General features: G+C 38.2%; 2 protein-coding genes and 1 long non-coding RNA gene across 7 annotated transcripts; 2 read left to right on the top strand and 1 right to left on the bottom strand.

Annotated features, from left to right (window-relative positions):
- Nucleotides 1-107: 107 nt before the first annotated feature.
- LOC147507191 (glutathione hydrolase 3-like) lies at nucleotides 108-8,288 on the bottom strand. The gene is made up of 8 exons (XM_086599906.1): nucleotides 8,087-8,288; nucleotides 7,740-7,910; nucleotides 3,785-4,128; nucleotides 2,924-3,442; nucleotides 2,013-2,248; nucleotides 1,630-1,894; nucleotides 1,019-1,156; nucleotides 108-615 (listed from the first exon to the last, which is right to left on the bottom strand). Exons 2-8 carry the CDS (start codon nucleotides 7,837-7,839, stop codon nucleotides 343-345), a joined length of 1,875 nt encoding a protein of 624 aa, XP_086456032.1. The 5' UTR covers nucleotides 7,840-7,910; nucleotides 8,087-8,288; the 3' UTR covers nucleotides 108-342.
- Nucleotides 8,289-10,697: 2,409 nt separating this feature from the next.
- Nucleotides 10,698-19,234, top strand: LOC147507192 (uncharacterized). 5 transcript variants are annotated; one of them, XR_015217570.1, is made up of 4 exons: nucleotides 10,698-11,656; nucleotides 11,857-12,577; nucleotides 18,700-18,783; nucleotides 18,859-19,234. It is a non-coding gene; the product is annotated as an uncharacterized LOC147507192 (long non-coding RNA). The 5 variants fall into 5 exon arrangements; XR_015217572.1 differs by having other exon boundaries at nucleotides 10,698-11,368; nucleotides 11,550-12,577; XR_015217571.1 differs by having other exon boundaries at nucleotides 10,701-11,990; nucleotides 12,300-12,577.
- A 3,014-nt stretch (nucleotides 19,235-22,248) lies between these two features.
- Nucleotides 22,249-22,641, top strand: LOC147507193 (uncharacterized). The gene has a single exon (XM_086599671.1). The coding sequence runs from the start codon at nucleotides 22,249-22,251 to the stop codon at nucleotides 22,639-22,641; it is 393 nt and encodes a 130-aa protein (XP_086455797.1).
- Nucleotides 22,642-23,868: the final 1,227 nt, after the last annotated feature.

Consider the following 23,868-nt stretch of genomic DNA (forward strand, 5'->3'; position numbering starts at 1 on the left):
TGACCAAAATATCGTTATGTCTTTAATTTGAGGGTGGAACTATTTTGGTTAAATAAAAGTATCAAATCGTCTAGAGGTACTAAATTGTACAAAATTGGATACTGATAGACGAGAAAAAAAATTTGGATATCATTTAGGAAAAAAAATGAAAGTTCGTAATACTAAATAGTTATAAACTCTTTCAAGTAAAATTGTAAATTAGACTAAATTTTTTTGTACATGTAGAGAATCCTTCTTCTTGTACACATTTATGCTTGGAATTTGTCTACTTGAAGCTAGGCTATTTATATTATGATTTATGTAAAGAAAGAAATGGTGATCATCACAAATACTGTGAGCTGTTCAAACTGCTGCAGGTCGTCCACCTTTCCTTGGATCACTAACAGCAGTAAGCATTCCCTGAAACACTTGTTTTCTAGTCCCTATCTTGTTTTCTTCTACTGTGTTGTTTGGTGTGTGAATGGTTTGCACAACAAGCTGGCAGATGGCTCCAGCTGCTTCACCCTTCAATTCATGGCCTCTCTCCATCAAGAATAACCTTTTTCCTAATGAAAGCTCAATGTGGTCACCGTCGATCAGCGTCCAGTTCTCATACAACACCACATTCGGTATTAGCTGCACAAAAGTAGCTTTTAGTAGTGCATAGTGCATGACTGATATATTGGAATGGATAAAAAGAATATTCAATGGTAGTTGCATCTCCAACTTGGGATCAAAAGTATATATCTAGAACTCCCACTCGAATTTCATATGGATTTGAATAACGTCAACACAGTGAGCTTGAAATTACAGAATCACGCGTCTCCTAGAAACCGATAGAAATATGACTGAACTCAAGAGGCGAGTGAAGTAATATGTACAAGTCGCCTACCTAATCCTCTTGTTGGCCTTTTGACTATAGACTGCCTATCTAAGCACAGATTGTAATACAAATTACCTGTAGTATTTATACTCGGAAAATTTATTATATTTACTATATTACTGCTGAAGCACATAGATTAAAGAGACTGCTCACAACCTCGTGGTAAACCCTTGGATGTTGAACAGCAGCTAGAGGATCCATTCCCAAAAAATAATAATTAAGGAAGACCTGAATTACTGCCGGAACTATTTTCATACCACCGCTACCCCCAATCACCCCAGCTAATTGATCGTCCTGCAGATACAGGTAACTAACATAAGAAATATAGTATATACAAAAAAAAAAAGTCTGTTATCAGCAATTCTCATGAAGGTTACAGTCACCATTTTTGTTTCACCTATAAGTACTAGAATTTGAATATCTTTCCGCATCAAATTTGTGCAAAAGCGATATGCAGTTGGGCAGTTCATTTCATTTAGTAGGCATTGTTCAAAAGCTCTACTGAAAACAAACTGTCGAATATCATAACTCAGTAATTCATAAGAACACACTTCTGCAACAAGATAAGAGAAAAGTTTCCTTTATTGGACAACACCCTTGGTTACCACTTCACCTACAAACTGCAAACAACCTAATTCTGTCCACAAATGATATGAAATTATTCAGTCAGATATATCATTTTCACCAGACATTGCATGCCATAAAGGTTTCAACTCCTTCTAAATAGATAAAAATGGCCTGTTGGTTTGATGCTATGGATAATATACCTTAAGAATGATAAGTGGTGTCATGGAAGATAAAGGTCTCTTGTTCGGTTCAATATAATTTGATGGAGCAGGAGGAAGTTTGTCCTTAGATTTTTCAGTTGGTGTTGAAAAGTCATCCATCTCATTGTTGAGCACAATACCAGTAGATGGTGAGAGCACCTTCGCTCCAAAAGCATAATTTACTGTAGTTGTCATTGATACTGCATTTCTCTCTGCATCGACGATGCAGAAATGACTCGTCCCATGATCTTTTAGTTGGCTCCATCTGACAATAAAGATATAGTTAGAACTCATTAGTAACAGTCTTATGGGGTAGTATTTCCGCAAGTTAAAATGGATTATAAACAAAATAGTTTTGTATATCTTCAGTTTTCTGTCTTAACCTGCTCATATAGTACTCAGAAGGAAAGGTGGTGTTGTCGAATATCTTTTCCCGAAGTTCCTTAGCAAAAGATGGGGAGAGCATGTCAGAAACATAACTTGCTTCATTTATGAAATCTGGATCACCAAGATTCATTCGAATAGCAAACATGTGCTTTAGAGCTTCGATTAGGCGATGAAGACCCAAAGGACCCTTTACAGCATCAGGAGTCCCATAGCTATCCAAAATATTCATAACCTGATTATCAAAAGTTAATATCTGTAAAGAACATATGCTCAAAGAAAAAATAGATATATTATAACATCTGTTAAACATTATTCGTAACGACTGTTAAGACCCTTTACAGTATCATGTGTCCCATAGCCATTCAAAATATTTGTAACGCTCTTTTTGCTATGCAAGCAAAAGCAACTTTCCTTATCTAAAATGGACCAAGGTATTAGATTGCTTATTAAGCAGAAGTGGCAAGTTCCTAATAGTACCTTATGTCAGATTATTCTTCATGTACTTTCTATTGTCTAAATGATGAACATGCACGTTATAGCATTTGCAGAACAACGAAATAACCATTAAGTATGTTGGGAGTAAGGCCGAAGAGATAAGCCACTTTCCCTTGAAATTTAGAGCTTTTACTACATAATACCATCCCCATAAGTTAATTTAAGCAAGTGCAAAGTACAGTTTTTTTATGGACTGTAATTTACCTCTAGTAAGGAGATGGTTTGATGTGGTAGATGCTATAATTCTCAAGGGAAAGAGCCTCAAAACTCCCAGTTACGCTGACACATTGCAAGCCTGAAAAGCTTTAATTCGAACGAGGAAATCAAACCCAATATGTGTACCTGCGGCTAACCTACAAGCTGTTGGCAGCAGGTTGACTAAAACACAGTTAAGATGAGGAGAATCATTTACCAAAGAGAGTCCAACAGTACCACTTGAAGGAGGTGGCATTCCTAAGATGGTGTAGCTCATTACATCCACAGCCATTGCATCCATTACTTCCACTTTGTAGCTCCTGAGGTCCTCCATTGTCAAAATCCCACCAGCTTCTCTCACATCCTTGACAAAGTTCTCACCAACAGTCCCATTGTAGAATGCTTGAGGCCCGTATTCTGCTATTGCCTCCAAAGTGCAAGCAAGTTCAATATTGTAGCAGGTATCACCTTTTTGCAACAATTCCCCATTTGGTGCTAACACTTGACGCAGGCCAAGGTCAGTCAAGATCATATCCCCAGATTTCTTTATGGCACTTGCAAAGTAAGGAGTGACCACAAAGCCATCTCGGGCGAGTGCTATAGCAGGTTGGCATAGAGTTCTCCAAGCAAGTTTCCCATATTTCAACCAAGCTTCATGCAAACCTGCTATTTCTCCTGGAACTCCCATTGAGAGTGCACCCAAATACTTGGCTTTCGGGTTCTTTGCATACATGTCCTGTTAACACATTTTTTTCCCTTATAAACCAATATACATTCAAAACACTGTAAGACTTTGCAAAGTAATGTAGAGCTTGGAGTGCAACTTTGGATGCATAGTTTCTTAGAGACCAGCCAATACAAGCACAAAGTTTTTGTCTTTATATCGATTTTAGACCAGCCAATCCACTTAACTTCAAGGATACCCAAGACAAATATTGTCCTTTAAAATGGGTGGCCTTTATAAAACTCCCAAGAGAGTTGCTCCCTATCGTTTCTCTATGTATGTAGTAAGTGATTAAGTCATGATACAGATCTTGTAACACTACGAGTGCAAATGTAACAAAGAAATGTTGTCAACCTTCGTAGCAGCTAATGGAGCAGTCTCTCTCAAATCAAAAGCTTGGGCAGTTTGTGATGATGAAGATCGGACGATCATAAAACCACCACCACCAATACCACTGGACATTGGGTTTACAACACCAAGGCACAATGCTGTTGCAACTGCTGCATCAACTGCATGCCCACCTTGTCTAAGTGTTGAAGCACCAATTTCTGAGCAACGCCCATCATCTGCTGCTACTACACCATGCTCTGACTCCACCACATCCTTCACTTCTCTCTCTTTTCTGTACTTGTGATTGTTGGTGTTTACATTCCCCTGTCTCCATGGATCTGAATTGATGTACACAACAAGGCCTGGAACTACATTTCACCCAAAAAATGTCACTCCATGAATCAAACACTACTGTTTGTGTAAGAATATAATATCTTAAAATTCTATTTCTACAGTTGTACTATCAGTAAAAAAAAAGTTGGGCACTTTCTTATCAATGTTTTTTTTTTTGGTTTTATTGGCTCAAATATAGCTGGTTCAAATGAAATATTCATTTTACTCGACCATGAGTCCATACCTCTTTAAAATATAGCCAGAATGTAAAATTTTAGCTTCAACTTTTTGAGCAATGTGTCAACTTGTTCATGAACAGGTTAATGTGCACACGTATCTGTTGCTGCTGCTGAACGTTCAAGGGGCGCACGCCCTTATCTTCTGCCTAATTAGAGGGCAGCCACCCTCATGGCCTCATCACGTACGACTAACAGAGTCGGTCTTTTATTTCTTGTATTAGAAGTTTCCTATATTAATACTGTTTCTTGTATTGGAAGCGGCTACTTATTTTGGAACCTTAAACCTTAGATGTAATATATATATATCAATGATGTACATCGTCTTCTCTCAATTAAGAGAAGACACACCCATTCATTAGCCTCTTTAATTTCACACATGTAAATTAAACAATGTCGACCTGGGTTCGAAGAAGCAAAAACTATCGAACCAAGGACCATATATAGACTTATGCAGTAAAATGCTTAAGAAGCAATTAGCACTTAGGCCGTGAGGGGTTGCTCGGTGCAACTCTTCCAGGGCTGTTTTAGTATCGTCAAATGATTGGGGTGACCGTGCGGGCGTGTGGCATACGAATTAGGGCATTGGGTTGCCCATAGGGCTGTCAATGGGTTTCGATAACCAGATAACCGATCCGAACCAAACCGATAAAAAATGGTTTGGGTTGGAAAATTTTGATTTATTTTCTACTGACCCGAAACCGAACTGAACCGATAAGATATTGGTTTGGTTTCGGATCCACCGAACCGATATGAACCCGAACCGATAAGATGACATTTTAGTAATATTTATGATTAATTTTGTATATGTTTATCAATTATGTGATTGAAATTAATTGATTTAATTTAAAATTTAATTGATTTTATAGTTTTTGGTTCGGGTCGGTTTGAACTTGGTTTGTAATATTTCTTATAGGTTCGGTTTGGTTCGGTTCGGTTTCGGATTCTCGATTTTTTTATTGGTTCGATTTGGTTTCGGATTCCTAATTTTCTTATCGGTTCGGGCTTGAATTTTCCAAAATCTGACCCAAACCGATCCATTGACAGCCCTAGTTGCCCATCACTCTCAAAAAGCACATTTAGTATGCTCAAATTATTGAGCATATATAACTATAGCCCACAAACTTAAGGGCCCTAGTTATTGTTAATGACGGCCACTGACGAGAAAAATTCGCTCCTAGGCGTTTAGGAGCGAAAAGTCTCCTGAGATAGGAGTGTAAAAAAAAAATCGTTGACCCATCATCCGATAAGGTACCCGATTTTCACCCGCCACTCAAACCCGCACCGACCCGAAAATAGATATGCCCGTCCCGCCACCGTTTTTACGCAGTCGGGCTATGGGTGTAGGTTCTATACTCAAATTCGACCCGTCAAGCCGCCCGACCCGCATCGTGTCAAAAGTCGTTGACCCAACCCCGTTGACCCGCACAATTTCAAGACTCTAACTCTAATATTTTTGTATTTTGTTTATATTTTGTTTTAACTTTTATAGGAATTTGAGAGATATGAACACAAACTTATGAGTTGAACATTAATTTCAAATATTCAAGTTTGAACATTTGACAAATATCAAAAGTTCAAATTCAACTTTCGAATTTTGGAGAAGATGAATCATTCATCCTTGTATTAATTTTGAATTCTTTTAGTTTATATTTTATTGTTTTGTATCATAAAATCTCGCTCCCATATTTATTTTATCATGCTATGGAAAATAATCAATTTACAAATGGTAAATCACGAGAAAGAAGTTTCAAATTTGCATATATGGTTTTGGGTTCAAATTCAAGTTTTTTTATATTTGTTTATTTTTTATTGATTGATTTCATTTTTTTCTCTATGTTGTGAGGAAATATATTACTTGCAGAATTATAAAGTTTTTTTTGAGTGAAATTGGGTTAAAATGATAATTTTCACCCGACTCGATGACCTACCAAAAAACCCCATAAACCCATTCCCTACAGTGGTCGGGTGATGACTTAAGACATGACATTTATTTCCAGCCCGCCCGGGACCATCAATTTATCCCCCTAGACCCGCCCTCCCATCATCACTATTTGACCCACATTGACCTTGACTCAGATTACACCCCTATCCTGAGCACCCATCCACCACACATATCCACTATTTTTTTTAACTAGTGATTAATTTTAGTTAATTAAAATCTAAACTAATATTTATTTGATTGTCTCTCCAAATCATTATATATTTTTTTCTACAAATTGTTCATTTTTTTTTTGTGTTTCTATAAAAATAAAATAAAAAACAAATTATTAACTAAAATTAAAATTTAAAAATTTGTGAATAAATTTTTAATTTTGTGTTGCATATTTTTCAAGGAGTAATTTTATTTTATATTAACTATTATCGTCAATATTTTGGGTTGTAATAAAGTAGCAATTTGTAATTGCATTTATGTTTCTTTAAGAATTATGATAAAATTTATTTAAGAGTTTTTTTTATAAATGGTAGTGTATCTTTCATTTTATTATCCTACCTATATTAATATCCGTTTCTCCCAAGATGCTCATAATGAGCCACATCAGCAAAGTTTTTAAAATAGTCTCTATTTGAAAAATAATTACTTGTTTTCTTACCAAACTAACCCTGAATTTGGCCTGCTCTCTAATTTAATATAAATTAAAATTGTCCTTCATGTGTTATGCTAAAACAAAAAACAAAGCTACGCATTATTTCATTATTTCAAATGTACGCATGGGATAAAAAAAACAAATTCTAAAAAACAATGGATTAGTTAATTGATATGTATTAGTTATTGGATATGGATATGGATATGTATTAGTTAATAGATATGGATATGTATTAGTTAATAGATATGGATATGGATTACTTATTGGATATGGATATGTTAAACTTCCAAGTGCTTCCCTTAAATATAGGCCCAGACATGATGGGTTTAAGAATAACAGGCCCGGCCACAGGTCAGACTGCATGGCTAGTTATTATTATAAAATATAATAATTTGAAGAAAAAATAAAATAAATATTTAATTAGATTTTAATTAACTGGAGTGGAGTTAATGAATAGTTAAAAAATAGTGGACCGGTTCGCTCCTAATCGCATAGGAGCAAATTTGTTCTCGTCACTGACCCACTTTACTTGTCACAGATACCATCTACCAACTAGTGACGACTACATGGGGCCGAAATCAACTAATGGAAAGAGAGAGAAAGACCAGGGAGAAGCAAAAGTACCCAGATAACATAAGAAGACTATGAGAAATTTTGGAGAAATATAATTGTCATCGCTCAAACAAGAGTGATCTGAAATCTGAACTCTAAAGTACACAGTTGATCCAAGTTCTAAGAATATAAAGCAGAATCTATAAGCTAACATACAAGCAGAGAAGAAGTTAAATGAGATTATCATCAACCAAATGAAAGAAAACTCACTTGTGAATATTAGGACTGCAAACAAGAGCCATAAAATTCTAGTCCAACTCTTCTTTTTGTATGATTCCAAAAGTGGAGTTCCAAGGCCTTGTTGCTCCATCTGAAGATACGGAGGCTAGAGAGGGATGGAAAGTGAGGACTTTTGGGCTGGTGAAACTGTGAAAGGAGAGCCTAACAAATAGGAAGAAAGTCGAGCATAAAAAGAAGTAGACAAATTAGATACTACTTGGTTATAAACGATTAAATGACCACACTCTTTTTTAGAAGCCAAAATCTAGAGTACATAGCATCTTGAATAAAAATATCCAAATTTGGACTGACGTTTTGTCAGATTGTACAGTACTTACTCTCTTCTCATGGCTGAATGCCGTCAATTACTTGGCAGTTGGCATAATAATTTTTTAAATAAAATATTTCAATGGAGAATTCTCAAAAATAGCATCTATAATATCACCATCATCATCACTCATCATCATTGGTTCTTCTCTATTGATGTCGAGTCCCAGACCGAATGAAAGTTTCAGGACCTACTAGGTCGACCATTTAATCGATTGCTCTTTATGACGAAACTTGCTAATAACCCAATTTTTTAAGTATTATACAGAAATTTTCATAAAGTTTGATTGGCTAGTGTAACTTTCTTTTATGTTCCTTTCTAATTTTCTATATATGATGCTTAGAATAGCTATGTGCAGCTGATAGAGAACCTAAAGTTGTTGGAAATGTGATGGGTAGTTCGCTCTTCTTAAAATTCTTGGTTAGGTGTTTCCATCACATTGACAAGTTTAGTGTAGTTGGGTAGGTCTTATAAACTCCTAGAATTATTTATAAAATTGAGAATAGAGAATGATTGGAGGGGATTTTCTCTATTTTTTTTTGTGTGTGTTGGATTCGGTGATAGGAATGTGTTAGATATAAGTTAGGCATCTTATTGACTATTATTATTATTCTATGAAACAGTAACAGTGAGCCAAAAAATAAAATAAAATAAAAATTAAGTATATAATAATAAAAATAATAAACAATGAGGCAGTGTTTATTCACTAATGTTTGACAACAAGAGTTATGGAACTTACTTGGTTCATCTGTGAGTTTCTAGCAAGTATTTTATTTTGCAAAATATAGCATACGCCTGCTGCATGTACCTGGACTCCAGCAGCATATGGGTCCTCTAATAACCAAAGAGGGGTGAGGGTGTATTGCCCCACAAAGTCTATAACTAAAGGACGAGATGATTGCGCACCAATACATCCCGTGTACTCTAAAACTGCTATTTTATCTTACTATTTTGGTGTACATTCCAGGGGCATAGTAGTCATTTCACTATCTATTTTGGAGGTATTATTAGTCTTTTCACTAGATAAAAAGTATTATCTAGATAAAATGTATTATCTCTATTGTCCACAAGTTCCCTTTCTTCTTCTCCTGCTTTCGCTCTATCTTTAAGAGTATTCTCAATGCACGCAACAACTTGTTACCTCCACATAGGCGCCACATGGGGCTATTTCCCCTCATAGTTACTTTTTTTGGTGAGAAGCTATTTGCCCAATGCAAAGGTGAATTTAAAATTCAAATGGAATAAACACGCTAGGACGGAATGAAATATCCTGTCTGGAAAAAAAAAAAAAAAAAAAAACGTAGACAAAATAAAATGTTCCGTCCAAATATCACAAGTCGGCAAGTATCTCAATAGCAAGTGTTACCCTCATTGTAACTTAGTGAAAAGCTACTCTCATTGTCACTCTTACATTTGGCCATTGTTTTTGGCTCATAAGGGTGACAAGTTATTATTTCCCCTCAAAGTTAGTTGTATTGGAAATGCTCTAACCATCTTCAATCTTCGAGCGCTACTGTTCGCACATAAATGAATACTCATAAGAATGTAAAAAAAAAATAGCAAATGGTCTGTTCGTGTTGAAAGTATATACATATAGCTGATTAATTTCCTCCACTCTTTGTGTTTACTATCAATCTTTGTTACTCTGCTGGTACTGTAAGAGGGCAAAAGCTGTTTTCAAGGACTGTAATCAGTCAGCACATATCATTGAACTAGGTGAGAGATAATGTGCTACTATGTCTGTTGCTGCCTAATTCGATCTAAACCACTTCACCCAACCAACACATTATTTCAGTTAAGCAAATTAAGAAGTTAAGAACAAGACAACTTATAGATGATGCAATCTAAGTTTCAGATTGGTACAACTACAATAAAATTTCCCAAACCAACAAGGAAAGAACAGAAAAAGGACGACCCTTTCAAAGTTCATTGGCAAGAAGACTCATTAGGATTTCTCAAAGGAGCAGGATAATCAGGGATTATGCACCATGAGTTCTGAATTAAAAAAGAGAAATTTAATTTAAAAATGTTGAAATCGCAATAAAAAGAAACTCGTAATAAATTTTGAACTAAAAACGATAAATTCTTACCAGATGGATTGAAAATGATGTGAATCAAACACAAAGTGAGTAGGATGACTTTTTGGAAGCACAAACCGAGAATCAGATTTGTAAAAGTTACCAGATGAATTGAAAACGATGTGAATCAAACTAATTAGTCTAAGTTAGGGTTCGAAATTGCAGAGAAAAATAGCTTGAGCGCACAACAATTTCGAGTGGATCCCTTTCTTGTTTTTTTTCTAGCAAGAGGGTTTTGGACTTTGGCATGAACTTTTATTGCCCACGGTACATTGAATTTACCCAAAATATAAACCATTGTTTACATGAAGCTAGAGTTTTTTTTGTAGTGTGAAAGAGACGAAGAGGAGAGAGACAAAAATATTTTTGGAGCCGGATACATTAAACATTTCATTGCCGAAATTTTGATGTGTCGGTCTCATGAAGCATCGAAAACACTACACTCAAAGTTTTCACCAAAGTGACACAACAGCTTGTTTTGTAGTGTCGGTTTTAGTAGAACTAACACAATTGAAAAACTTGTAGTGTCGGTTTTCAATGAAGTGATGCAACAAACCTGATTCTAATACAAACAAACCTCAAACCGACACAAAAAGTTGATGTGTCGGTTTCCTACTTACCCGACATACCAAAAACCGACACAACAACCCTTTTTTTAGTAGTGTTGAAGAATCTATGACCAAACACTAACAAGATATGTTTAGATTGATTTTGAGAGGGAATATTCTCTGTTGAAATTCTATATTTTGTCATGTTCTTAAGTCAATATACAAAACATACTTTCGTTCTTATTACAGTGGAACTTTTTGTATACTATATTAGTCTTATTTTTTAATGGACTTCGTTGGAATAGACCACATGTTGAAAATATTATTGTCTTCTAAATTTGTATCTTCGCTTCTTTGGATATTGTTACGCGAAGGTTTCATGATCCATATTAGTGGATGTGATGATTCTTCATTGTCTCATTTTTTAAGAGTTTTTTTTCGTTTTTGATTTGCGTTGCAAATTTCCCTTCTAAGTCGATTATGTTTTGCAGAGTTTTGAAGCTTTGAATTAAAGAATTGATGTACAGTGCTTTGGTTGTGGACCTAATTCAGAGGGTTAAGTGGTGGTTATTCATGCTTTTTGCTATGTCACATAAATCATGAAGATGGGCAAGAATAAAGCCAGACAATATTCAGTCTCAGAGTCTCAACAGAACCTCTGTTCAAGTGAGTAGATCATAAATACAATTTGTCATTTTGGTAAAACCATATCTCTTAATGCAAACCTGTTTAATTTCCTTCTTTGGTGACATCCTCTGCCAAAAAAAGAAGTAAAATATGGTTGGAACTGCTCCGTTCTAGAGTTCCCTCCCATACCCTCTTCATACTCTTGCATTTATATGAATAGCAAAGAAGTCCTCCGCTCTGCAGTTAAATCTGCCACAAAGTTTATGAGTTTTGTCTTGAAAAAGCAGAAGTTTCAAGTTCTGTCAGAATGGTTAATGCTTTCATGAGGTATATAAGTTTCTGCCTCAAAAAAGATGTCAATATTGATCATTATTCAGCCTGAGAACTCTATCAATCCCTCAATATTACAAGCCATATATGTCTTCCATTATTTCCATGTTCTTTTCTGGATATATTCTCTGGACTTAATATTGTACAAGCACATTTGATTTGCACACCCTCTTATGAACTGTGCAAAAACTGGACAGCTTACACTGGGGATGACAAGAGCCAAGTAAGAAACAAAATTACAGATGTCTAAAATATGTGTTTCTTGATGTTCATGACCACTTCGGACTATCACGGATGAAAACCCTTTGGGAGTGGTTATTCGTGGAATATTGTAAGGTTTCAGCACTTTATTTTTTACTAATTCTTTGCATATTTCATCTTTTTTTAATAACACCTCTCTCGAGATTGAGATGGAGTTGAGCTTCTAAAAAACCTAATCTATCAGTATATTGTGAGTTGTTAGCTTTCTTGCTCTCCAACACACAAAATGCTCAATAGTCTTAAGTATCCACGTATGTGGTTTGATGTTCCAACTGTAGGCTTTGGCCACGTATGTTTTAATTAATAGAAAGCATAGATTTTCTAAGAAACTTCGTAGCAACTTTACACTGATGATTGACTCTCTCTTATCTTGATGTAGTGGCCAAGCATTGTGCACCACAGCTGACTGCTGAGCTATTAATGTTGTGTAGTTTAAATTACACTGTCACTATCTTCATTGCAAAATTTAAGCTTATGAGAACAATCCGATGAATCTGAATTTGTACTTGATTGTATACACTTGATCACCCCTTCAGGTGGGGCGGCACAAGGTTTCAATACCTCATTGACTCTGATAAAACTTTAATTGCCAAACAACTTGATTGAGCCAGGTGACTATTAGATCGAAGACAGAACTAAAACTGATGGCGAGAAATGGTAAGAAATGGTGCACCAATTTACTATTGCTCGATTAATTTAATTGGGTAGATTAGAATACATTATATGATATGATATTTTCCTACGTCTCTTTATTTCAAACTCGATTCCCACGTCTCTATATATAATTTTCGAACTTGAATCTTATGTTCTGCATTATGTTCTGCATACTTCAATGACTTTCTCAAAAGGTTCACATAAATTTTGAGAGTTGACATATTTCAGTGTGTGATGAGAAGATTTGTTATAATGCCTTCAGAATGTCCTACTTCATTGTACTTCTTTAGCACTTTTGTAGTTGAAGATTACGATGTGGAGTCTTAAAAACATGTGGTACTGAGTCTGTTGCATATGAAAAATTTGTTTCAAGGACACCATCTGTTGGAGTTATCCCTCACATGAGGAGAGAAACTGGAGCTGGACAGAAACGGGCAAATTCGGCATCGCCTGAAGTCGAGGCCAGCGCCAGCGCTCGATAGAAGCGCGACTTCTTCGCGCTTCGAGCTCCAATAACATAGAGCTGACCAGCTCAAAGTGGCCAGCCCAGCCCGATGTCCTTCCCCTTATTGCGACTTCTCGCTTTCCAGAGTGCGCGCCCAGCGCCAGCATATTTTCGTGGGCCCTTGCTACAGTACCCGCGAATTTGGTTTTTGGAGATAAAACCAAAAATCAAGGTTTTGGAAAACCTAACCTAACAGAACCAAACAAGTCAGAAGGATTGGAATCCAGACTAAAACAAAGAGAGAACCTTTTACGAGAGATCTGACCCTCAGAAAGAGATAAGAGTGATCTAGTAAGGTGAGAGACTGAAAGGAGAGATTGTAATCTTCCTTCCCATTTTATTAAGAACTGGCTCTTGTGGAAGTAGGCATCATTGGCCGAACCACGGTAAATCTTTGTGTTGTGGTTTGTTGTTTAACTGCTTTACATTATTATTTGTTGTTGATAGTTGTTTAGCGAGTTGGGCATGTTAGTATAGGTAGTTTGTGATATTTGAGATTTATCTAGAGTTGAAGTGTGTTCATACAAGTTATCTGTGTAGTGGGGGAACCGATTGGTATTGGTGTAATCCCCAACAAGTGGTATCAGAGCCTTGGTTAGAATAGCTTTAGGGTGTTATCCGAATCTTTGTCGGAAGGTGTTTGTGAAATTCACGAGAGAAGATTTGAGGTTAAATAACTTGTAGAGATGGACCATTCCGTGAACACTTTCGTATGATGAGTCCGAATAGGAAGAACTACACCATCCGGAAAGCCAAGATGGAAGACTTGCTATACCGCAAGGGACTTGGCACTTCCCATTGAGAATGAGGGAGTAAAACCGAGAAAAGGCGATGAAATTTGAATGGAAAAAGCTTGACGAAAAAGCTATTGGGTACATTCGACAATGGATAGACGCCGATGTCTTTCACCATGTGGCCCCGAGACTACACTGACGCTTGGTCATGGAAGAAACTTCGAAGACCTTTATGAGAGGAAGTCGGTGGAAACAAAGTGCTAGTCGTTAAGAAGTTTGCGGAACCACGAAGTACCAAGAAGGTTCTTCAATGTCCGAAAGATCTTAATGAAGTCTGAGAATATCATCAATCGGATGCATTTGATGAAGATCAATTTGGGAGGCGAAGTTGAGGCTTTGTTTCTATTAGGCTCTGCTAAAGTTGGGAGAGACATTAGCGGTTTCTCTACATGGAGCGACCAAGGATGGAATTGTTACCATGGAGATGGCTACCACTTCTTTGTTGAATGAGGAGACTAGAAGGAGTCTGAGGAGCGACTCTTCTAACTTCGGAGGTCCTTTTCACGAGAAACGGGGAGAGGTCGGCGAAAAAACCATCTCGTTCTAGAGGTGATGGCGAAGTAAATCTAGGGGTGAAGCTAGAACTCCTAAAAGGCGGAGAGGCAATGTTACTATTGTGCCACCAAAGGCCACTTCCGGATATGAGTCTAAAGAACGAAGAGGGATGAGAAAGAATAAGCGTGTACATGAAGACATGGTGCGGAGGCGGAAACACGCGAGATACTTCACCGCACTAGTCGGCGACCTAGTGGGAATTGTGTCGGTGTGGTGTGTCTTTGTCCGAGTACCTCATGTCGGGGATCTGAGTGGGTGATAGATACGAGGGAGCATCCTATCCGCGTCACACCGCCGCGAGGGGATTCTTCACTACCTACGGTTGTGGTGAATATGGTGAAGTGAGGATGGGTAACGATGGCGTCCCTCGAAGATTATAGGCATTGGAGATGTTCATGTAGAAACCAATGTCGGCTACACCTTGACACTCAAGGATGTAAGACATGTCCCCGACATACGGTTAAAGCCTAATTTAATTTGGGGAAATTAGATGATGATAACTTTGTAAACTCGTTTGGTAGCGGGGTATGGAAACCGAAAGAGGGTTCCATTGTAGCGGCCGCCGGAAAAAGAAAACTTGCTCTCTTTACAAAACACGGGCTAGTTTGTGTAAAAGCGAAGCGAATCTGTGTAGAAGAAGAAGCTTCATCCGAATCTGTGGCACAAGAGACGCGGTCACATGGGCATAAAAAGGGATGGAAGTTCTTGCTAAGCAAAAGGCCATGCCGGACATTAAAGGTACACATTTAAGTACATGTACTCATTGTTTGGTAGGAAAGCAACACGGGGTGTCTTTCCAAAGATTCCCGTCTCACGAAAAGGACAACGTCCTTGAACTAGTGCACCGGACTTATGTGGTCCTATGAGAGTGAAGTCCCGCGGGGGGCCGTGCTTCTTGACATTCATTGATGATGCGTCAAAGAAAGATATGGGCCTATAGTCACGAAGACCAAGGATGAAGTACTTGGCGTGTTTGAAAATTCCACGGCATGGTGGAAAGAGGCTGGGAAGTTGTTGAAGTGTATTCGCTCGGATAATGGGGGTGAGTACATTGGGCCATTTGAAGAGTATTGCGAGTCATGGGATTAAATCATGAAGCGGACCGTTCCCAAGACACACGCAAATGAGAATGGAATAGCGAGAGAATGAACCGTACCATTGTAGAGAGGATAAGATGCATGCTATCTCACTCTAAGCTACCTAGAAACTCTTGGGTAGAAGCAATGCGTCTGTTAGTGCATGTGATCAACTGTGTCACCCGCAAAAGCTCTGAATAGTGATTATCCGAGAGAGTGGTCGGGCGAGATGTTGATTATGGATACTTGGGGTATTTGGGTGCGGGGCATTTGTGCATATTCCGAAGGATGAGAGATCCAAGCTTGATGACAAAGCCAAGCGGTGCATTTTTCTGGGTTATGGAGATGAAAAGTTTGGTTACAAACTCTATGATCCGATTAACAAGAAGGTAATCCGAAGTCGAGATGTTGTGTTCTTAGAAGACCAAACCATAGCGGACTTTGAGGAGGGTGAAGCTACAAGCTTTCACCAATGACCTTGTTGATTGAACCGGAAGTTCCCTACCGTGGAACGTCGCGAAGGCATTGAGAATCACGAGAGAACCATGAGTTTGAAGCTCATGATGAAATCTATTGCTTTCATGATGGGATAGAACCTATTGGTATAGAAGATGCGATGAGATGCATGAACCACCACCGAGCAAAGCGAAGTGCATCCTCCCGAGGCACCCGGCCGATGGGGCAAGGAGGTCGGACAGAGAGAGACTAGCTTCAACCCGGTATCCACCACATCGTCGTGCTACTATCGGATGGTGGAGAACCTATGTACTATCAAGAGGCACTTGAAGGTACGACAAAAGAAAAGTGGTTGAAGGCCATGCATGACGAGATGGATTCTTTGCATAAGAATCACACTTATGAAGTTAGTTGAGAAACCCACGGGGAAAAGTTCTCAAGAATAAGTGGATATACAAAGTCAAGCATGAGGGGAGAATAATCTCACCCAAGGCACAAAGGCTTCGCCTTGTTGTGAAGGGATTCGGTCAAAGGAAAGGGATTGACTTTGATGAGATTTTCTCTCTGTAGTGAAGATGACTTCTATCCGGGTGGTATTGGGTATGGCCGCAAGTATGAACCTAGAGGTTGAAGCGACTAGATGTTAAGACGGCTTTTCTTCATGGAGACCTTGAAGAAGATGTCTACATGGACCACCCGAGGGTTTGAGGTCAAAGGCAAGGAGCACCTAGTATGCAAGTGATAAAGAGCTTGTATGGATTGAAGCAAGCACCGGAGACGATTGGTACATAAAGTTTGATTCCTTTATGGTGAAGCAAGGATACAAGAAGTCCGCTTCCAGATCATTGTCGCGTTTGTTGAGAGATTTCCGGATGGGGATTTCATAGTGCTTATTCTTTGTATGTGGATGATATGTTGATAGTTGGCCCAAACATCAACAAGATATCAAAATGAAGAAAGACTTGAGTAAGTCCTTTGAGATGAAGGATTTGGGTCAAGCAAAGCGGATACTTGGGATCGCGGATCACTCGTGATGAAAAAGAGTGGAAAGTTGTGGCTTTCTCAAAAAGCTACATTGAGAAAGGTGTTGAAGAGATTCAACATGGATCAATGAAAACCCGATCGGTTAATCCGCTTGGTGGCGGTTCAGCATGACCAAAGAGATGTGTCCTAAGGGTGAGCATGAGCGAGTCGGATGGAAAAGATTCCTTATGCATCCGCAGATGGGGGCGGTTTGATGTATGCCATGGTGTGTACTAGACCGGACATTGCTTTTCGCCGTTGGGGTGGTAAGCGATTTACATCAAATCCGGGTAAAGAGCATTGGGAAGGTGTTAAGTGGATATTGAGATATCTCAAAGGCACTTCCAAATCATGTTTGTGCTTTGGTGGAAGTAAGCCCTTACTTGAAGGCTACACCGATCTGGACATGGCGGTGATGTTGACTCGATGAAGTCCACCTCAGGTTATCCGGTTACTTTTGCGGGGAGCGGTTTCTTGGCAATCTAAGTTGCAAAAGTGTGTTGCCCTCTCCACTTCTGAAGCCGAAGTATATTGCGAGCCAGCGAGTGTTGCAAAGAGTTGCTATGGATGAAGAGGTTCTTCGACGAACTAGGGCTAAAAAGCGAAAACAGTTTGTAGTTACATGTGATGGTCGAGGCGCCATCCACTTGAGCAAGAATCCGAGTTTTCATTCTAGATCCAAGCACATACACGCGTTATCATTGGATTAGAAGTACTTTCGAAGACAAGCATTTGTGTATCGAGAAGATCCATACCGACAAGAACGGGTCGGATATGATGACCAAAGTCTTACCGAAAGGTAAGTTTGATGTTCTTTGTCTTATTGCGGAATGGCGACACCTCCTCCTGTTGATTTGGTAATTGCATGGAGGTAGCCCCCTCACCGTTCGGGAGGGGGAGATTGTTAGTTATCCCTCACATGAGGAGAGAAACGAGAGGAAGAACGGGCAAATTCGGCATCGCCTGAAGTCGAGGCCAGCGCCAGCTCGATAAAGCGCGACTTCGGCGCTTCGAGCTCCGATAACATAGAGGCGACCAGCTCAAAGTGGCGCGCCCCGCTTCAGTCGTCAGTCAGCCTTCAGCGACTTCGCGCTCGAGTGAAGCGCCCAGCGCTTTCGAGCATATTTTTTCGTGGGCCCTTGCTACAAGATACCGCGAATTTGGTTTTGGAGATAAAACCAAAAATCAAGGTTTTGGAAAACCTAACCTAACGAGAACCAAACAAGTCGGAAAGGATTGGAATCGGACTAAAACAAAAGAGAACCTTTACGAGAGATACAACCACAGAAAGAGATAAGAGTGATCTAGTAAGGTGAGAGACCGAAAGGAGAGATTGTAATCTTCCTTCCCATTTTATTAAGAACGGCTCTTGTGGAAGTAGGCATCATTGGCCGAACCACGGTAAATCTTTGTGTTGTGGTTTGTTGTTTAACTGCTTTACATTATTATTTGTTGTTGATAGTTGTTTAGCGAGTTGGGCATGTTAGTATAGGTAGTTTGTGATATTTGAGATTTATCTAGAGTTGAAGTGTGTTCATACAAGTTATCTGTGTAGTGGGGGAACCGATTGGTATTGGTGTAATCCCCAACACCATCATGTCCCTTGTGGTCTTTTATCAGATAATACTTTTTTGACACTTAACTTTACTTCTTTTCCTCAATGATATCAGTAATTGTTCCACTGAAGCAGTATCTTTGTCTAAACCACTTGAACAGTCTTGCAGAGCCAGCTAGGAGTTGCAGAAATCATATGAGCAATTTCTTTGTCATATGAAGATATATAGGAAAAAGAAAAGCATGGTAATGCCTCTTCTTTTCTTTGTTACTCGCTGGTTTTCGTTCTATCTTCCCGAATTATTATAATCTAATTTACAGCTAATGCACTTCAACACCAAGAACAAAGAGCTACCATGGCTGCAAGGTGCACTCACTCATATAACAAGGAAAATGAAAACGCCAGCCAAATTGCTTGCAGAGCTGAAGCTGGGACCTCAGGGGCTAATTTAAAAGTAAAAAATAGTGATCTTAAAGGTGTTGATGCCAAAATGTTTAAGGAAGACGTTTCCACGGACAAGCGGAGTGGGATATCTGACTCAAAGGCTCATTTTTCTTCTAACCATTTCTCAAAGCAAAAAGAGAGCATTATATTGATGTGGAACCATATAAAGCTAAAATAATCTTTCTTGGCATGTGTTCTTCATGTTGTGAAGAGTTGTAGTTTCTTCTGTCATTGTAAAAATTGAATTTCTAACGTTTGTCTGCCTATTGTTCATTTCGGTCCTTCATAGATTTTCTATCTTCACTTGGTTCAAGTTTAGTTTGGATGTTAGAACCTTTTAAAGATCCTATCTTTTTGCATTTCGCTGCCCTGTTCTATAAATCTATATCGTACGTGCATTTTTTTTGAAGCTTCGGAAGGAATTCAATAACAAGGTTGAATCTGCAATTTTTGTGCAATTTTTGAATGTGCATTTCTGCTTCCTCAGCCTTTAGCTTTCTTACTGAGTTACTGTTGCTCCTACATTGTCCCTCTCACTGTTCCAGCCCACCCAATGTCCCTAGTATAAGAGGCATAAAACCTGATTAGTATACAATCATTGATCATTGGGGAAAACTGGGAATAGATATCCAGGTCATCTGGATTAATTAGTATAAGATAGAGAGAGGGGGGGGGGGGGGCAGAATATAGAAGGATCTTCTCTTGATGCTTGACAGCATTAATTATTGGTTGCGCTTCTGACATGCTTTTTCTAAGGACCCTCTCCCTGTTAGCAGCCTTCCTGTCAAACTTGGCTTCATTCCTAGTATCTTGGAGATTCTGTAACAAAGTGGATGTGTATGCGTGGGTACCAGCAATAGCACTTACTGTTACACCACAACATGATTCTATCCAGCCAATCTCTTATAGAGAACTCACTGATCTTGTCCAGTTACATTTAAAGAAGAGGTGGACTAATGTTTCCAAAATCTATGCCAGTTAAATTGTACTGGAGGCTGAAGGTAAGCGGCAAGCCACATGCCAAACACACGATTGTAGCAAAGTTACCTCCTTAATTAGATGGCAGCCTATCATAGCTTGAACAATTTAAGAGTGAGCACTCTCGCATGAGCGCGAAGGATTTAAACCCCATTTCCCTATACCAATTGATTGGTAGAACAGAAAAAAGAAAAAAACCTAAGGCTGGGTGCAATTACTCTCCATTTCCTCAAAAGCGGAGAGAGTGGTGGTGGTTTTTGCCCCCTATCTCTATAATACTCTCTATATATAAAGAGTATTATTGAGAAATAAACGGCGTCACTTGAAGTGGCGTGGAATGCAAAATACAATTTTATACCACGCCATTTGAAATGGAGTGGTTTGAAAAGTGTCCCAGCCCCACTAAATCACATGGTAATTATGAGAACAATGAATTACTACACTACCCCCACTATTTCTATTTTATTACGGATGTATCCTATTACTCAATTTAATTTAATTTTGCGGTGTTTTTGTGTAATTAAAACAAAATTTTCCAAATTAATTGACAATTATAAAATAAAACAAATTACATAACATAAAAAAAAAAACACATTCCATTATTACAACACACACAAGTTAAAATAACATAAAATAAATACAACACTTCCAAAATATATTCAATTTCAATCGAAATCTTCATCGCATTCGGTGAAGTTAGGTTCTTTGATACACCAAACATACGTGCTTGCATGTCCAGGTTAATTTGGCGTTTCATCCCCTTATAATACATTTTCCCTTATGGTGTCATATCTGAAGTATTTGTACTCATGATTTTTTACTCCCACTCCAATCTTGCGAGGGTTGGCTCATTCTCTTTATTTTTACCACGTGAAGAATTTTTTTCACTAGATTCGTAAACTTCATAGGCTTTTTTCTCACGGTCACGCGAGTCTTCAATGACCTTCATCGCTCGTCGATAATATTCTTCAGGCTGGGTGCATTTTGTAATTCAATTATTTTCACTTGTTTTGCTTTGTCTCGCCCACGTACCCTTGTCGATGAAGAATTTCCTGGCATACCGGAATCAGGTGTTGCCCCAGTCTCGACACCAATGTTTACCGATGCGGGTGATGTGAAATTCATATTGTTAATGGAGATGCCAGGTGTCGGTGGGACTTCATGTGGAACCCATTTTTGGTTGTCTTTCAATAGTTCCCATGCGTGATCTATGGTGAAATTTTTGTGACCCGTTGACCTTTCGACATACATCTGTTTTGCTTGTGCAATCTATTAAGAAAAATTATACAAACTATAACACAAAATGAAATACAAATTAAATTTAACAATACTAGTGAATTTACAATCAATACTTACAATATGTGTATCGTTTGCTCCAGAAATGTTAAAAAATTCAGCTTAATGGACACAACCACGAAACAAAGTTATAGCTTTGTTGATAATTCCCCAATGACCTTCCAAGCTTTTCTTGGTTCGATGAATATAATATAATTTTAATCTCTCTGTCTCGTAGTGATTCGCAATATTATCCCATAGCATGTTATAGGACTGGTTGATCTTGGTAATTGGATCAATAGAGAACTGTAACCATGCTTCAATCAAAATTGTGTCTTCCATTGGGTTAAATGACGATTTCCTATAAGACTTTGCTATAAAACAAGCTTAATCCTAAATGAGAATAAAACTTAGAGAATGAGATTTTGTTTTTTGTTGGTTCAAAACAGAATGAGAAATGTGTGAATTGTATGATGAGAATGGATATGTATTTATAACTAAAAAATCATTAATGTGGCACTCGCTCCAAGTCAGGAAATAAATGTGGCACTCGCTCCAAGTCAGAAAATAAATGTGGCACTCACTCCAAGGAAATAAATGTGGCACTCGCTCCAATCTCCAAAATCTTATTCTCAAAAAATTTGGACCTCAATTTTAGATTTCATTTGTCTATAAAAACAAGCCTAAACATATACCATTCCAATGTACCTTCTTACTCCATTCATTATTTTCTCTTTCTTGTATAACCTTAAGAAAAATGGCCTCTGGAGCTGGTCCTTCTCATCATCATTCTTCAAGCTCTTCTGATAATGAAGACAATAATGCTATTAATCGAAGAAATTGTTTTCTTCAATTTTACCAACAAGATCAAGATTTTTTGGATACCACAGCTAATGACATCCAAGCAAATCTTGCTGCAGCGGTTGCTATCTATAATAATGTCATTCAACCTGAAAGTCCCCGTCTAGGGTCTATTGCAGGACGCAATCAAGTATCGTAACCATAATAGAGCCATGGGCAATACTCGTCTAAAGGCTGATTACTTTGGTCCGAATCCCACATATAATGAAGGCATTTTCAACAGTCGCAACCGAATGAGTAGTCAGCTATTCTTGAAGATTAGGAGTCGCCTAAAGCAACATAGTGATGTTTGGAAGAAGAAATATGACGCAGCTGGTAAAGTCGGATTGTCGTCTCGAGGAAAAATGTTGTGTGCGTTGCAAACGGTAGCTTACGGAACCCCAGCTGATTTACTGGATCAGTATTTTCGCATTGCTAAATCAACCATACTCTTATATGTAAAATTGTTCTGCCAACATATAGTGGAGGCATTTGGTCCCGAATATTTGAGAGAACCAAACCTGGAGGACATTGTAAGGTTGCTTAACGTTGCTGAGCTAATTTAAGGGGGTTTCCAGGAATGTTTGGTAGTCTCGACTGTATGCACTAGACTTGGAAAGCATGTCCAACAGAGTGGGCAGGACAATACACTGGAAGACATAAAGTTGCAATCATCGTACTCGAGGCAATTGCTTCTTACGATATGTGGATATGACACGCTTACTTTGGCCTACCAGGTATTAATAATGACGTTAATGTTTTGTGGTGCTCTACTCTTTTCAATAATCTCATGTTTGCTCTTACCCCTCCTACAAACTACACTCTCATGGGTAGAAACTACACCATTGTTTTCTATCTGATGGATGGTATATATCCTAAATGGTCTACACTAATGAAAGCGATAAAAAAACCTAGAGGTGAAAGAGAACAATTTTTTATATAGATGCAAGAGTGTTACATGAAAGATGTTGAATGAGCATTTGGAGTTCTTCAAAAAAGATTTGTCATTGTTAGGGGTCGAGCTCACCTATGGGAGAAAAATGTACAGGATGTTATGTCAGCATGTATAATTATGCATAACATGATTGTGGAAGAAGAAAGACATACATATGTGCATGCAAAAGAGTTTGAAGATTTACCACCTACTAGCTTAGGAACTATAATTATGAAGAGGCTGTTGTCCCCAGGGGCGGATCTAGGATTTTAGATAAGGGGGGGCTGCCATGGAGTTAACCTTTAAAGATTTTTTTAGGAACCAATACCAATAAACTAGCATTGATAAACAAAAGAATTATCGCTTTTATTACCTTACCCAAAATGGACAAAATAGTGTTTTCACTATAGACCTAGACAAATATAACAAAGAAATGTGCAAGAATAACATAGCACATTAGCATCACACTAGTGAAGTTTTGACCTGCGTGGATTCTTATCAAATACATCTATTATTGCATCCAAATCAACTTCTTTAGCAAATTCCCGTTCAATGTAAATAGTCATGCAATCTGCAAGAAATTCATCCCCCATCTTGTTACGAAGTCGTGTTTTGAGCAATTTCATAGCCGAGAATGCTGGCTCAGTTCTTGCCGTGGAAAACAGAAGTGTCAAGACAAGGCGAATCAATCTATCAATCAAATAATAGATATTGATCTTTCTTGTTTCAACTAGTCTTTGACATAATTCGGAGATGGTAGACAACTTCGAAAAAGAGGATGCTTGAGCACATCAAGTTTGTAATGTTGCGTTGACTTCTCAAAAGATGTATCTCTTGTTTAAGTGAAGTCTCCACAATA

Source organism: Coptis chinensis, chromosome 3 (assembly GCF_015680905.1).
Source record: "Coptis chinensis isolate HL-2020 chromosome 3, ASM1568090v1, whole genome shotgun sequence".
Classification (NCBI taxonomy): domain Eukaryota; kingdom Viridiplantae; phylum Streptophyta; class Magnoliopsida; order Ranunculales; family Ranunculaceae; genus Coptis; species Coptis chinensis.

Bases quoted from the DNA above. Each gene is read 5' to 3' on its own strand.
- LOC147507191 (XM_086599906.1), bottom strand. From the start codon at position 7,839: ATGGAGCAACAAGGCCTTGGAACTCCACTTTTGGAATCATACAAAAAG. The intron at 2,249-2,923 runs GTAAATGATTCT...TTTGATAATCAG, and splicing joins GTACTGTTGGACTCTCTTTG to GTTATGAATATTTTGGATAG. The intron at 1,895-2,012 runs GTTAAGACAGAA...CTTTATTGTCAG, and splicing joins TCTGAGTACTATATGAGCAG to ATGGAGCCAACTAAAAGATC.
- LOC147507193 (XM_086599671.1), top strand. From the start codon at position 22,249: ATGGGCAATACTCGTCTAAAGGCTGATTACTTTGGTCCGAATCCCACA.